Below are 15,111 nucleotides of genomic sequence, written 5' to 3'. Positions count from 1 at the left end.
ACCGAACAGTGTGATGCGGAGTGTCCGTGTTCAGAAGTGGTGTGGATACAAAGGGTGAGGAGGACGCCGTGGGTCTGTACCTGTGAGCGTCGGTCCTCAGGAGGCTGAGACTGGGCAGTAGGGTTCCACGTTGAACCAACGTGCCAGGAGATGAGTACTGGAGGAGCACTAGTACTTGTACAGACACAAACAGCAGGCCCCCCGCAAGTTAAGAGGAGAGAAGATCTTGGGTCCAACTACTACATTAGCATGGACTGAGAAAAGAACACCGGGAATTAATCGGCAGGCTGTGGAAGGAAAGAAATGGAGGCTTTGGATTCCTGGCTTTCGTTTTGGGGTGTGTCGTACTCCGGCAGAGGCCCGTGGGAGGACATCATGTCAATATTTGGCGGGGGGATTCACCGGCTCTTTAGTACCAGGCCATCTGGCTCTTCCTCAAGCTTTGCTGATAGTGAAGGAATGGCAGGGAAGAAGGACCATCATTCACAGTGAGCATTTCATTTTACTTTTGCCTCCCCTCGCGGTGGAGCCCAAAACTCGAGAATCCCTCGGCGGCCCACCCCTTCGTGTTACAGCGCCCACGATGCCGACTTCCTCAACCGCTTGGCCCCTTACATCCGGGACCTTCAGGACGCCAAATGGGTGGGGCCGAGGCGGGGGCGGTCGCTGAAGCGGGAAGCGGGAAGCGGGTCATCGCGTCACCATAGAGACTCCGGAAAGAAGGTAAGAAATACAGGAACACGGGTACAGCACCGATTTCTGAGCGGCGGCAGGGACTGTCCGAAGCTGAATCCTCTCCCGTGAAGAGAGAAATCGTTGTGGCGCCGACGTTGTAAGAGTTGTACCTCAGGTTTTACCGGACGTCCTAGACACATCCTTTCAGCACGGTAGACACTGATTCACCTGTGCACGAAAAGGTATTGTTGGCTGGGGGTCGGGAGGAGCGGGGCCTCACAGGCTGCTAAAAGCCGGCTTGGGGCCCGGTTCCGTGGAAGGAAACCCCGCGGAGCTGGAAGTTGTCCCGAGTGGGGGATGGGCTTACACTCTGTGGTGTCCCCGAGGAAAAGCAGCGGAAAACCACGTCCGCGGCGGAGAATCTCCGTTGTCTAGAAAGCCTTCGGCCTGCTGCGAGGGGCTCTGGCTTCCTGCGACGGGGATTTTCCCACAGCGAATGCTCTCCCCACTTGCCCAAACCACGGTCCGCCATTTTGGGGGGCGGGGCGGGACGTGCGGTGGGCTGGGTGGTGAGGGGGCCGAGGGGTGGGGTGCGGGGTGCAGTGCGCTGCGGTGGGAGGGGCAGCTGGGGAGGTGCGGTGTGCGGTTCCGTGCGGTCGGAGGTGAGGTGGACTGGGGCGGGGTGGAGGGCCCGGGGTGGTGAGGTGGGGTGCGGGGTGAGGTGGGGTGTGAGTGGTGAAGCGGGAATGGCGGTGGAAGGAGGCCCGGGTGGTCAGGTGGGGTGGGTGGTGAAGCGGGAATGGCGGGTGCTGCGGTGGAGGCCGGGGTGGTGAGGTGGGGTGTGAGTGGTGAAGCGGGAATGGCGGTGGAAGGAGGCCCGGGTGGTGAGGTGGGGTGTGAGTGGTGAAGCGGGAATGGCGGTGGAAGGAGGCCCGGGTGGTGAGGTGGGGTGCGTGGTGAAGCGGGAATGGCGGTGGAAGGAGGCCCGGGTGGTGAGGTGGGGTGTGAGTGGTGAAGCGGGAATGGCGGTGGAAGGAGGCCCGGGAGGTGAGGTGGGGTGTGAGTGGTGAAGCGGGAATGGCGGTGGTCTGAGGCCCGGGTGGTGAGGTGGGGTGCGTGGTGAGGTGGGGTGCGTGGTGAAGCGGGAATGGCGGTGGAAGGAGGCCCGGGAGGTGAGGTGACGTGCGTGGTGAGGTGGGGTGTGAGTGGTGAAGCGGGAATGGCGGTGGTCTGAGGCCCGGGTGGTGAGGTGGGGTGCGTGGTGAGGTGGGGTGCGTGGTGAAGCGGGAATGGCGGTGGAAGGAGGCCCGGGTGGTGAGGTGAGGTGCGTGGTGAGGTGGGGTGTGAGTGGGGAAGCGGGAATGGCGGTGGAAGGAGGCCCGGGAGGTGAGGTGGGCTGTGAGTGGTGAAGCAGGAATGGCAGTGAAAGGAGGCCCGGGTGGTGAGGTGGGGTGCGTGGTCAGGTGGGGTGTGAGTGGTGAAGCGGGAATGGCGGGTGCGGTGGAGGCCCGGGTGGTGTGGTGGAGGCCGGGGTGGTGAGGTGGGGTGGAGGGCCCGAGGTGATGCTGTGCTGCGGGCGTGGGGTGTGGTGCTGAGCTTGGGTGATGAGTTGGGGTGGGGGTGTGTCATGGTGTTTGGGGTGCAGGGTGGGGGTGGCTGGTGGGTCGGGCCTGGACCCTGGGCCTACTTGCTGACCCTGACCTCTTGTCCCTTTTGGCGCTCAACCACCTGAGCCACGCAGCCACTCCCAGTTCGCTGGGGCTGAGCTGGAGAACAGAGTCTCACCAGGGCTATGTTAAATGGAGACAGAGGAAACATACATGACGCGTGCCTACATCTTGCAGAACTTCCCAGAGGAACTGTTTCCTGCCTGCCTTGCTGGAGTTAACGGCTACATGCTGTCTTTAGTAATTGTGAACTGCTGAGGATGCAAACGTCACTCTAAAAGGCTGATACAAGGTGCCAGGAGCTTGGCCTCGTGGTGCAGAGCCTGCCTTACATGCACCAAGACCTGGGTTTGATTCCTCGGTACCACATACATTAAAAAAAAGGCCAGAAGTGCTGCTGTGGATCAAAGTGGCCAGAGCTCCACCCTTGAGAAAGTACAAGGATAGTGCTCAGGCCCTGAGTTCAAACCCCAGGACTGGCAAAACATTGAAAACTATAAATAAATAAAATGGTGATGGAGAGTTCATGAGTCCTTATGTTTTTGAAACTGCAAACATTACATGCAGTGTGCTCTTACTGAGAAATGGAGTGTGAACACTGTACATGTTGACTACTCTGATTTGCTCAGTCTGATCTTCTGTCTTGTATCCCACAAATATATAACATGTTCCAGTGAAATAGTGATACCCTGAACATTTCAATTCTTAAAATTGTACATGCAATAAATTTATCACAATCTTCTATATCTTCTTACTTTGACCTAATAGGCCAGCCATAGCGGTGCTTTACATGTGACAAATTTTGTTGTTTCAAGTAAGACTCATTAAGGTCTAGTTTTTCGGGTTCCTTGACTAGAGTATTAAGCACACTGAAAACCTTGGATTTTGATTTTGTGTGTGTGTGTCTGTGTGTGTGTGTGTGTGCACCCTACAGGAAAAGGATGGCATCTGATCAGCCTAGGAAACTGTTTGTAGGAGGCCTTAGTGCAGACACCAGTGAAAAGGACCTTAAAGGGATCTTTTGTGTGTTTGGACACATAGCAGAAGGTAGGTCTTTGCTTAAGCCTCTGTGTGGGTAAATAGATGTTGAATACATGAATAATCTGAAAATGGTTCAAACAAAATGTCTGTTCTTGAAACTTGAAAGACAAATACTAGATTTTAAATGAAGCACTGACTCCCTGCAATGCCCTAAGCATCTGATAGCACTGAAGATGAAAATAACAAATGTGTTGTGGAAACATGTGAAATGTGATGGGCTTGTTGTTACTGAAATATTAGTGAATGTGTAACAGGGATAGATGTCAAGAAAGCTTTGACTGCTGTGCCCATCAGCATAGTATTAAAAAGGAATCACTGTTCATGCCGTTTTATTCTCCATGTCCTTACATACACTAAAACGGTTTCTGTATATTGCAGTTATTTTGCTGAAGAATGGGGAAACGAAGAGGTCTAGAGGCTTTGCTTTTATTACCTTTGATAGCCCTGCGGATGCTCAGTGCGCAGCCAAAGAGATGAATGGAAAAGTAAGCATCTTTTAGTATTATCCTACTTGCCAAAATTCAGCACTTGCCAAAATTAGTTTCTTTTCTGCAGTTGACATAATATATGATGATGTGGTGAAAAGGTGATATGATGCCATATGGCCCCATTGACACTTTGTGTTGTAATATACTCAGAAATGGCTGTCAATCATGTACCTGTGGTTCACAGTTCATGAACCTAGGATTCATTTTAAAAGAGGATGCAGTCAGGCCATGGAGGCCACAGATGATTGTGTTAGACATCTGAAAACAAACAAACCGGGCCGGGATTTGGCCTAGTGGTAGGGTGCTTGCCTAGCATTCACCAAGACCTGGGTTCCATTCAACAGTACCACATACATAGAAAGTAAGCCAGAAGAAGTGCTGAGTCTGAAGTGGTGGACCTCTAGGCTTGAGAAGCCCAAGGACAGTGCATAGGCCCTGAGTTAAACCCAGGACTGGCAAAAAAAAACCAAATTGAAAAATAATGTTTTTATCATCTGTTACAAGAAGTAAAATTAAAAGCCAGTAAGGCCGAGAGCAGTAGACTAGGAAAAACCTGAGCAACAATTTACAAGTCCCAAGTTCAAGTCGCTGTAGGAACAGAGACCAAAATCTTGAGAAAGGAATTAGATGTGCACAGCTTATTGAGTAGATATTATAAACTTGTTTCATGTTCCTATTCCAGGATCACTATCAATAGTATGTTAGCCCTCCATCAGTTAGACCTTGCTGGGCATTAGTGATCATTGTGTAGTCCTAGCTATTGGAAATGGCTGAAATCTGCTGGAGTTTAGTTTCAACTATATGAGCCTACATGTCCTAATAAGGAGAAAAAGTCCAGGTCATAGAAGTCTGTCTCAAGTTGTAACAGGCAGTATAAGCAGTCCAGTGAGCTTGAGGTGTTGAGTTATAAGTTGGAAGCTAGAAAAAATAAGTAAATAAAGCTACAACTTTAAAGAAACCTGCAAAAAGGACAAACAGAACAGATAAGGAAAGAGAAGCATCAATGAAAAAAATGAAAAGAAATCAAATGTATTACAAGTTGTGGGAAGATTTTTGATGGTTGTTTCTGTCGGGTATTTTTGTTTCCCGGTCCTGGGAATTAAATTCTGAATCTCTGCTCTATCCTTGGGCACTTTTTCCTCAAGGGTAGGGCTTTGCTAGTTGATCTATTGTACCACTTCAGGCTTTTCTGTGTATATGGTACTGAGGAATTGAGCCCATGACCTCATTCATTCTTGCCGAGGGCTGTACCGCTATGACAGGGTCCTGGCCCTTCAAACTGTTTTGTTTGTCTGTCTGTCAATTTTGGGTGATCTGGGGGTTTGAACAAAAGATTACTGCTTGCTAAACAGATACTCTACATGCTTAACAATTGTTTTTATTGTTAGTGTAAATAAAGATGATGTACAGAAGGATTATAGTTATCTAAGTAAAGAGTGGGTTTTTTTTGGACCATGGCACCCATATTCTACTTCTTGCATCATGCCCCAGCTTTTTTGGTTTAGCTATATTTTCTTGAGGTGAAATTACTGCTTACTTGCCTGTCTAAACTACCCTACATTTTTCTAACTAACAGTGACATCTAACTTGGTGTGAAAATCTTGCACTGATCGTTTATCTTCCTAATCTCCTCCTACACATTACCTGGATATTTCCTAGCAACATGGAAGTATTTCGGTGACATCAAAGCTTTAAAAGGCACATAGGCAGGGTCACACAGAATTTTTGTGAAAAGTGGGTTTGATGGAAACTAACATGGACAAATGGATGGATCCTTTCTCTCCTATAATTCTTGGCATTCCTCATGCAGAACGATTTCAGTAAATCACTCGATTATTTCATAGTAGTGATTATGGATGGCTTACTTTTTTCTGTCTTGAATACAATCTATCTATGTCTTTGAGGATTACAAATTCTAAAGGTAGTGTATCTCTAGCCTCTTTAGTTTTTCTGTTATCTATATTGACACTGGAATTCAGGTCTTCAAGGTCATGCTCCATTTTCCCCTCACACAGGTGGCTCTATTTCAGTCAGTACTAAATTTTTGCTAATAAATTGAAGATAAGAGCCTCATGGAGGTTGATACCCAAGTAGAATTTATATCACTGTTCTAAGGTTTTGAAGCCACTATCTATTCTGGGGGTAGTTTGTTTTCCTTTTTGTCCTTACATAATTCTGTCACCTTTTGTGATTCTTTTATCGTTTAAGCTCTGCCTAGTATATGCCCGCATATTTTAGCCCTTCCTCTTTGTCCTTAAAGATATTACTTCATATATCTGCCTTCTAAAAATGGACTCTTTTGGCTTCTTCTCATTTGATAACTATACACAAAAATTTAACAGCTCAAGAGGAATTATTATCAGAGATTTATTTTGCTTTAGTTCAAGCAGAAGCACAGATGAGCATCTCCATAAACTAATGTTTTATTCTTTCATCCAACTCATGTTTTATTCAGTTCTTCCTCTGTGTTATTCATTAAAGCAGTACCAGCAGAGTATTCTGAATATGTACTCTGTATACTTTTATCTCAGGTTAAGGAAAATGAATGCACTTCATTTGATGGAAAATACTTGTTAATTTGAAGCATATACTTTGTGCCTTTTCATATTTGCAAGAAAATATGAAGTGGCAACAAAAAACTCAAAGCAAATTAGATTGCATTACTGGTCAAATTCTTTATTTTTATTTTTTCAGTTGTTGGATGGGAAAGTAATTAAAGTAGAGCCATCTTATGGCAAACCATCTTATGCCAGTCGTGGTAGAGAGAGAGGACCACCTATCTCAAGAAATAGAGTGACCCAAAGAAGTCTGGGCTATGGAAGAGGAGGAAACAGTGGCCATTCTTCGTCTGAAGGGAACTTTGGTAATGTTTTAAAAGAGAAACATACACACATAGGATTGAAAGCCAGGAAGTTTGTAGAGACTGAATTAATTCTCACTCACTTCCTCATGAGCTGAACTTAAATTTACTGCTAATAAGAAAGCTAGTTCTAAGCATTTTAATAAGTAAGATTGACTTCACAAAATACTTTTAAATTCACTATAGTGTTGCCATACCATTATAGAAATAGCACAAAAAGTAAAATTTTGCCCTTAACTCATTCAACAGGTTTTCTCTCTTGAAAGTCATCATGTGCTGGGAGCTTAGCCTAGTGGTAGAAGTGCTTGCCTAGCTTGCTCGAAAGCCTTGCTTTCATTCCTGGGTACCACGTACATAGAAAAAAGCTGGAAGTGGAGCTGTGGCTCAAGTGGTAGAGCTCTAGCCTTGAGAAAAGTTCAGGGTCATGATCGGGCTCTGAGTTCAAATCCCAGGACTGGCAAAAGAAAGAAATCATTTGTAATGCACCCAGTATGAAGCAGTGCTGTAGCTTAAGTTATAGAGCAATAGCCTTGAGCTGCAGAGGTCTGGAGCAGCAACTACGCATAGAGCTCAAGTCCCACAATCCCTCCTCCAAGGAATGGAGGCATAGGTGGGGAGAGAGAGAGAGACAAAGAGAGAAAGAAATAAAGAGAGAGGGGTGGGGAGTATCCATATTCTCTGATGAATATATAAAGTTGAAGGGTTAGTCATGCAATTGGTTTGTTTTTGTTAAAAGTCATATAAATGTGCTCTTCTGTGATTCTGTCTACAGCTTGAGCAACAGCCTGAAGTTTAAATTTACTTTATGAACTAGCTAGAGCCTTCCATTCTCAAATGTGCCTTTGGTTTGTGAAAGACATAGAAAACTCATGTTGTATGTCTTTGTTGTGTTGTATGACCAGAAGAGAATGAGCCAGAAAAAGATGTCACATAAGCCTTCCAGATATTTCTTTTTCTTTTATTTGGAAAAGTGTGTCCTTACTGTTTCACTTTTTTTCCAGTCCTGGCTTTGATCTCAGGGCCTGAGCCCCGTCCTTGGACTTTCTCAAGGATAAGTTTACCACTTGAGCCTCTGCACCACTTTCAGCTTTTTTTTTACCTATGTATGAGGTACCGAGGATCGGAACCCAGACCTTCATGCATCCTAGACAAGCACTCCACCACTAGGCCAAATTCCCAGCCCCACTATTTCACTTTCAAAAGCATAGTTTGGCCTTAAAAAGGAAATTATGAAGTATGTACTGAACATTTTATTTATTTATTTCATGAAGGTACCAAGAATATAGCTGTTAGTTCTAGTCATTAATTGCAGACACCTCTGTAAAGTATTGCAGCGTTTGTTGTGAGTTAAGATACATAGATTTAGATCTTTTCTTGTCCATTAAATTAATCTTGAGAAGCAAATGTCAAACTGAATTTGAGGATCAGTGAGTATACATTTTGTTTTTCTCAAGGAATTTTCCCCAGCCCTTAAGTATGGACACATTATTTCTAGTTACACAGACAATAGAAATGATAGAATTATTTTTATACCATGGAGGATGTTCATTGTATATCCATTCTCTTTGGAGCACATTGTCTTTATGCCTCATTTTTGTGTCTTATACTCTCTAGTTGGACTTATCTTAGGTGTATTTGAGTTCATATCAGCAATGTGTCCCAAAACATGTTTTCACAACCAGATTTAGATGAGTAGAGATGAGCAGAATTAATGTTCCTGTTCAGCACTGTTTTAATTCTTTCCTGTCCTTGCCTCTTAACTCTCCAGTTTTTCTCTCACATTTCTCTTTAAATGTGTCTTGAGGCTTTAAAAGTTTCTTTTTATAAACTGACATTGTAATTTAATCAGTGTGATATTTTTTATAACTTGCTCTTGAATAATAAAAGGTAATTCTAGGGTCTGGAGCTGGTGAGGTTCATTTGGTAGAACACACCCAATGAACAAAATGCAACAGTTGTAGTTCCACCATAAACCTTAAAAAAAGACAGTAAGAAGAAAAGGTAATTCTAACTTTTATGAATTTGGTGAGGCCTTTATGAGTTTGGTAGATAAAGTATTAGCTCCTTAACTAAGAAGATGTTGTTTTCAATTCAGGTGGCAGCAGATATAGTCCCAATTTCAACATGAGCTCTCCCAGGAGACCCTTTCCGGTTAAAAGAAACCCATTTGCTAGAATTGGCAGTCCTCCTCCTAAAAGATCTAATCATTCTGCTGCAGTGGGAAGCAGTTTTAAAGCGGGAGAGCAAGGTATCTACTGCCTAGTAAAAGAGAGCTTCTTGTGAGTGAGTATTGTATCATATGAATGAGATGAAGCTGTTGTCAGGTAAGTCCTTTGAGTGTAAGAAACAAAACAGGTGGTGAGAATCGTGTGGGCATTTTGATTGAGAGATCAGTTGAGCTTTTTTCATCAGGTGATCTTTGAGATTCATGAGATATAACTATTTGGTGGTTATAGTTTTTAAACTAGTATAAATCAGTGCTTCAGGTCATTGGTATAATATTCAAGAGATGCATTGCTTTCAGATCTCTTGGAGAATTTGTGGGTCAACTTCAATCAAGATTCTCTGCTACTCAAGTTTCTTTTTAATAGGTTATGTGAGCTCTCCATGGGATAGTTTTCTTCTTTTGTATGCCTGCTCTAGTTTTAAATTCTGTGCCATTGGTGAAAGGAACTTTTTTATTTGAAAGACAGTCCTTTATTAAAATTGTTCTCAAACCCAAATATGATAAGTTATATTAACCTCTATAGGAATTCTTCCTCTTGAAGTCCATCATTAAATTTCCATGTAAAAATTACAAGTTACATTTGCATTATTACAGTGATGCTTACCCTGACTCATTGGTATTGATTATGTAAAAATAGCAAGGCATATGAAAGTATAGTGATCCAATTTGTGCTGCCAAGGATTGTGCCATTGAAAGGAATGGATAATTAAAACAAATGATACAGGAGGAGTCTACTGTGAAACATCATTTGTCATGAGGTGGAAAGAGATCACTGGAGGCTTAGAAGCTATTTGAACTAAAATTCAAAATCACAAGAGGCAAAGTTAAAGTGATAGATTATTTAGTTGCATGTAAATCTCATAATACAATTCATTTTGCAATTTGAAGCACATAAATAACTACGGCCATAAATTTGTAGTCTCAAAACATGCCTAATGGACACATTGAAATGGCTTGAGCACAGAATTCAAAGTAAGCCTGAGATGACTAATGTAGCAAAACTGGAAATGAGGATTGAGCAGAAGAGATAAAAGTACAGATAGATACTAGCATAAAGTTGAAAGGATAGCCAATAATTTGAAAGTCATAAATTTAGGACTTTTGCTTGACCTTTGAATTGGGAGTAAGGAACTTTATGGTCTATTTACATTTTATGTGTAGAAGGTATAAACAACCAGCATATTTCCACTAGGAGATTAAACAATAATCAAAACACGTTAGCTCTAGGAATAAGGAAGTTGAGTTATCCTGTGAAGATTTTTATTTACACATGATTTTAGAAGACATAGTATGTATATTACATATTAAATATATATTATAAATATATCATTATTGATTGATTTTTAGATCTGTGTATATATATATATATATGTAACAGTGAACTTTTGCATAATATTGACATCACAGAGTAGGAAACTAAATTAGCATTAAAGAAGGGTATCTCGCTCCATGATCTTGATATGGAGCCCAGCAAATGAGGACAAATTAGAATGTATGTATATATACAGGATTCTGCATGTGAAAAGTCAATACAGGACTTCAGTTTTTTTGTCAGTGGTGGGACTTGAACTCTGGGCCTGGGTGTTGTCACTGACTTCTTCAACTCAAGGCTGACGCCCCACCACTGGGCCACAGTACAACTTACAATTTTGTGGTGTTATCTGGACATAAGACTCCTATGGACTTCCGTGCTCAGGCCAACTTTGAACCGTGATCTTCAGATCACAGCCCACAGAGTAGCAAGGGTTAGAGCTGTGAGCCACCATATCTAGTTAGGATTTCATTTTTATCAGGGAAATATGAGAATTGTTTCTGTGAGTTGAGAAATGGACAGTTACATTTTAATTTACATTGGAATTACATTACTATACACTGTGGAGGTTCTGCTCTTATTACTCTCTGCTCTTATGCTTTTCATTTCAGTTTGTAGACAAACAAAAGGAATAGAAAAGGAAATAAACACTGTAAAACATTGCTTAAATGCAAGGACCAAACATTAATTTTTACAATGTAGGTGAATATTTGTCTCATCTCTGAAGCACAGGTCTAGAAAGAAGTATAAAGACATCTGAACTTTTAAGAACTATTCAAATTGGTACTTCTAAGGTTTAGAAAGAAAATGTTATGCATGAGCAGTGGCACGTAGAATGTTTGCCTAACAGATGTGCTGTGTACACTTGAAGTGTTTATGTCTAATCTTAGACTAGTTGCAAAACCGGTAGAGATAGATTTTTAAAGGAAAAGGAAAGGAAGTGAAATGGCTACAGAAAAATAAATGTCTACATGTCACATTCAGCATCACTCCAGGCTTTTGTTTTGTTTTATTTTGTTTTCTGTCATCTTAGAGATTGAATTCAGTAACTACACACTCCCATGAGCTTTCTCAACGTTAGCACTCTACCACTCGATCCACAGAAACACTTCCAGATTTTCCTGTATATGTGGTACTGAGGAACCAAGAACTTTGTGCATGAGTCTACCACTAGGCCACACATTTTGGGCCCTCAGCATCATTCAAAGTAACTTCATCTTTAGAACAGTCCGTACCTACAACTGTTATGTTATATATGTGTGTGTGTGTGTGTATGTGTGTGTGTGTGTGTGTGTGTATATATATATATATATATATATATGGAGAGAGAGAGAGAAAGAGAGATATAGACAGACAGACACAGACATACACATACATACACACACACACACACACACACACACACACACACATATATATATATGTTCATTTTATAAGGGTATTTAAAAAGCTATACTTTGGGCTTTGGATTTTGATTTTATTTTTCTAGATGGGCTGTATTGCTGTGTTGTTTTCATGTGTCTCAAGGCAGTAGTGGCAAGTCACAGCATACCATCACACCATAATAAGGATATACTAAGCGATTTTCCATCCACAAGATCCAACATGTTAAATAAGCTATGTCAGATGAGATGTGTTACGTGTATTTTTCTTGTTTGATATTTTAATCTCATGATGCTTCATGGAATGTAATCTTATTTTAAATCAAGAAGATTCTCTTATGTTAGTCTCTGCTCCACTAATAAGACAATAAAAAGATATTCTGCAAACTGTTTGCTCTATAAGTATGCAGTGAGACTTTCAATGGTACTTTGAGAAGAAATATGACGAATCAAGTAAGAACATACTATACTAACATTCAATTAAATGTGTATGTTGTAGCTGTGAAAGAAATTTCATTTAAGAATTAACATTTTAGAGGAAGAAGTTGGTATATTTTGGAATACTTTAAAAATATTCCTCACAGGACAGTACAGTGTTTAAATTTTCATTTTATTTCATACATTCTCAGCATGATATACCTACCATAAACATTTTACAATTAAAGGTTCATTGTCATGTGGGAGAGAAACTTATGAAATGATGCCCCGGAGAAATCTAAACTCTTTTGAGAGAGATGAAGTTGCATCACCGAGGGCTGGTATTTATTCAACTAATTACAGGTAAATAAGATAACTAAATGACAAGCCTTGTAACAGGCAGAAATTCTGATGAAAGCATTTTTTTCTTGTTGTCTATTGTGTTCTGAATTGTTTCACATGTGATTTGGGCTTTGGTTTATGTGATTTGGAGAACCATCTACTCACTTACTCTGCCCATTTTTACCTTGGGGGCCTTTCCTGTTTTCCAAGAGGTGTTTGAGCTCTGTAAGTTAAACGTTGTTATAGTTCATTTTCTACTTTGAATTACACTAGAGGAGACCACATGAGTTCTCGAGACATCAAGGATTATGCTGGAGCACCTAGAGAATATGCATACAGTTATTATGGAGGTTACTACTCAAAAGAAAAACGTACTTCTAAAAGCTACAGGTATTACCCGTTCTACTAAATATGCTAACTGAAGTTGGTAATGGTTGCATTGATTGCTGCCTTTTTTTAAAATTTAGTGATCGTGGTGGCTATGATGGAAGTCATGGTAGAAATGATCATTCCAGTGGAGGTCCTTACAGAGGCACAGATGTCTGTTGTGGTAAGAAAGAATCCAGTGTTGACAAGTAAATGACAGAATTACATTACTACCCAAGCAGGGAAAACTAGTGTCAGATTTTGGTTACTTTGAGTATGTTTTGTGATGTCTTAATCACTTTTCCTTAGAATGATTTTAAAGCTGGATAAGGTATCTCATAACACTTTACCTTAAGGAATATTGTCACAGCATACGGTAAAAGGGTGCTTAACCCTATGAAGCAGCGATAACATGAATAATTAGAATTTATGTCGTCTGAGCATGTCAAAACCAAGTATTTCATGACATTTGCTACTTAAAACTCATATATGATACAAAAACAGTGTTGTCATACAGTACTATGCCATCTCATCTTTGATCTTGCAGCAGAGGATTACCATACTGCACCAACTACACAAAAATTCACCAGGACCTGTGGTGGAAACAGTCAATATGATGATAACTGCAGCTCACAATATGAATGGAGAGGAAGAGATGAACATACTGCGAGCAGCCAAAGAGATACCCATTTGTGTGATCATCAGTATGGTGGGAGACGAGAAAGAGGGCCTCTTCCTTCTCAGGGGAGGGGTTACGAGGCTCCTCATAACTCATAAAAGTAGCTCAGGAAATGTAGGTTCACAGGAGATTGGGAGATTGTGGTGGAAGGCTTGTAAGAGGACTGAGAAGATATTAGAAGCATTTTTCACTTGCATGCCAAACTTCATTTTCCAACATACTAATAGTATAGTACTTTTCAATATTAAGAGAGTATCCCTAAACTACTTTGGTTTAGAGGAATAAGCATATGTTTATATTCATGTTAAATTTTTTTTTTCATCTGGGCAAACAGTACATTTGAAGAGATCCACTGGTGTTTATGTTTCTTGAGAAAAGGGAGTTAGGATGGGGGATTAAATGTCAGAATCGTTAGTGTTATGGATGTGAGACACCAAGCCTGACAAGTACATTGCATCTTGATCAGTGTTGCCCCCTCCTTTTTTCTCAATCATTTTCCCTACTACATCTCTACTCTCAAGTTAGTTAAGTTTTAAATAATATGCATTGAATATGGCTGCCTTTTCCCACCTGTCTCCTGCATTCATATTCCCACCCCACCTTAACAAGTTTCTGCTCCCCATATTCATTTTGTTAAACAGTGCACTAGGTTTTGAGAGGTGTAACACATTTGGACACCTTCTCCACTGTACTATTTTTTCTCAGTTTGTTGTGTTATTTGTGTTGTATAAGGTACCCTGTCTGTTGGTTACAGAATAAAAGTACTTAGATAGAGTGCTGTCCACTGTCTGAATTTATGGCTGCCTCACACACACATGAGAAAAGTACCAAAATTTAAGTTTGAACCTAGGGAAAAGTAAATATGAAAGAGAGACAATTGAGGATGGAGGGAAAGAATTGGAAAAGCACTGAGTGTGTTCAGCAAAGCGTATAAAACAATAATTATGCTTATTAGAATACTTTGGGGAGTGGAATGAAAAAAGTAGAACAGAGAGATTTTACATTGAATAGACATGTCAAGGGACAAAGTGGAAGAAGAAAAGCCACAAGGATTAGTAATTGCCAACAGGAAGTTAAAAATTCATGATTGCAACCTGGAGACTGGAGAGAGGAAGGCAAGACTCAAGGAGCAATTAATGCTGGAGACCAGTAATGCTGGAATGTATGTACTCAATTAGAAGGATAAATAGTGCGTGGAGAGAAAGCACAAATCATTTTTGTGTGTTTCCAATTAGGTCGTGTAACATCACTTTGCTCTTCTTCCTTCTTCTCCACTGGCTCTAGAGGAGGAGGAGCAGTACCTAGAGATCAGAGATTGGAACACCAGGGCGCTGTCCCTCTTCAGCAGTACAACTGCTGCTTTCATGCTAGAACTGGTAATTCCACACTCAGGAGTAAAACAAGTATGAGATAAGCATCTATGTTCTTTCTTTACACTCTCGTAGACTAAAGTCTTTCTGCCTAGGAGGGTCCATTCCATATACACATACACACGTAGAAAAATATGGTAATATGCTAATCAGGTGGAATCAGATCTAAAATGGAAAGGAAAAACAGAAAGTAACACCGGAGTTTCTATCACTAGGCACATGCAGAAGAAACAGTTTCAACGAGGCTAGCGGATTTTCCGGTGATGTGCACACAATGGATAACTA

At 41.5% G+C, this 15,111-nt stretch overlaps 1 protein-coding gene across 1 annotated transcript; it reads left to right on the top strand.

The window, feature by feature from the left end:
• The first annotated feature begins 746 nt into the window (after positions 1–746).
• Positions 747–14,190, top strand: LOC150040314 (RNA binding motif protein, X-linked-like-1). Its single transcript, XM_090327288.1, has 9 exons — positions 747–1,198; positions 3,277–3,389; positions 3,762–3,868; positions 6,566–6,734; positions 8,827–8,979; positions 12,318–12,432; positions 12,685–12,801; positions 12,879–12,961; positions 13,325–14,190. The coding sequence occupies exons 2-9, from the start codon at positions 3,284–3,286 to the stop codon at positions 13,552–13,554; spliced, it is 1,080 nt and encodes a 359-aa protein (XP_090183414.1). The 5' UTR covers positions 747–1,198; positions 3,277–3,283; the 3' UTR covers positions 13,555–14,190.
• Positions 14,191–15,111: the final 921 nt, after the last annotated feature.

This window comes from Megascapheus bottae, chromosome Y (genome assembly GCF_031878675.1).
Source record: "Megascapheus bottae isolate mThoBot1 chromosome Y, mThoBot2.hap1, whole genome shotgun sequence".
Lineage (NCBI taxonomy): Eukaryota > Metazoa > Chordata > Mammalia > Rodentia > Geomyidae > Megascapheus > Megascapheus bottae.
Note: the sequence above shows the minus strand (reverse complement) of the source record. Positions and strands in the feature narration are given on the sequence as shown.

Excerpts from the sequence above, each read along its gene's own strand:
- LOC150040314 (XM_090327288.1), top strand. The coding sequence starts at position 3,284 with ATGGCATCTGATCAGCCTAGGAAACTGTTTGTAGGAGGCCTTAGTGCA. Across the intron at positions 3,869-6,565 it reads CCAAAGAGATGAATGGAAAA|TTGTTGGATGGGAAAGTAAT; the intron begins GTAAGCATCTTT and ends TTATTTTTTCAG. Across the intron at positions 12,802-12,878 it reads CGTACTTCTAAAAGCTACAG|TGATCGTGGTGGCTATGATG; the intron begins GTATTACCCGTT and ends TTTAAAATTTAG.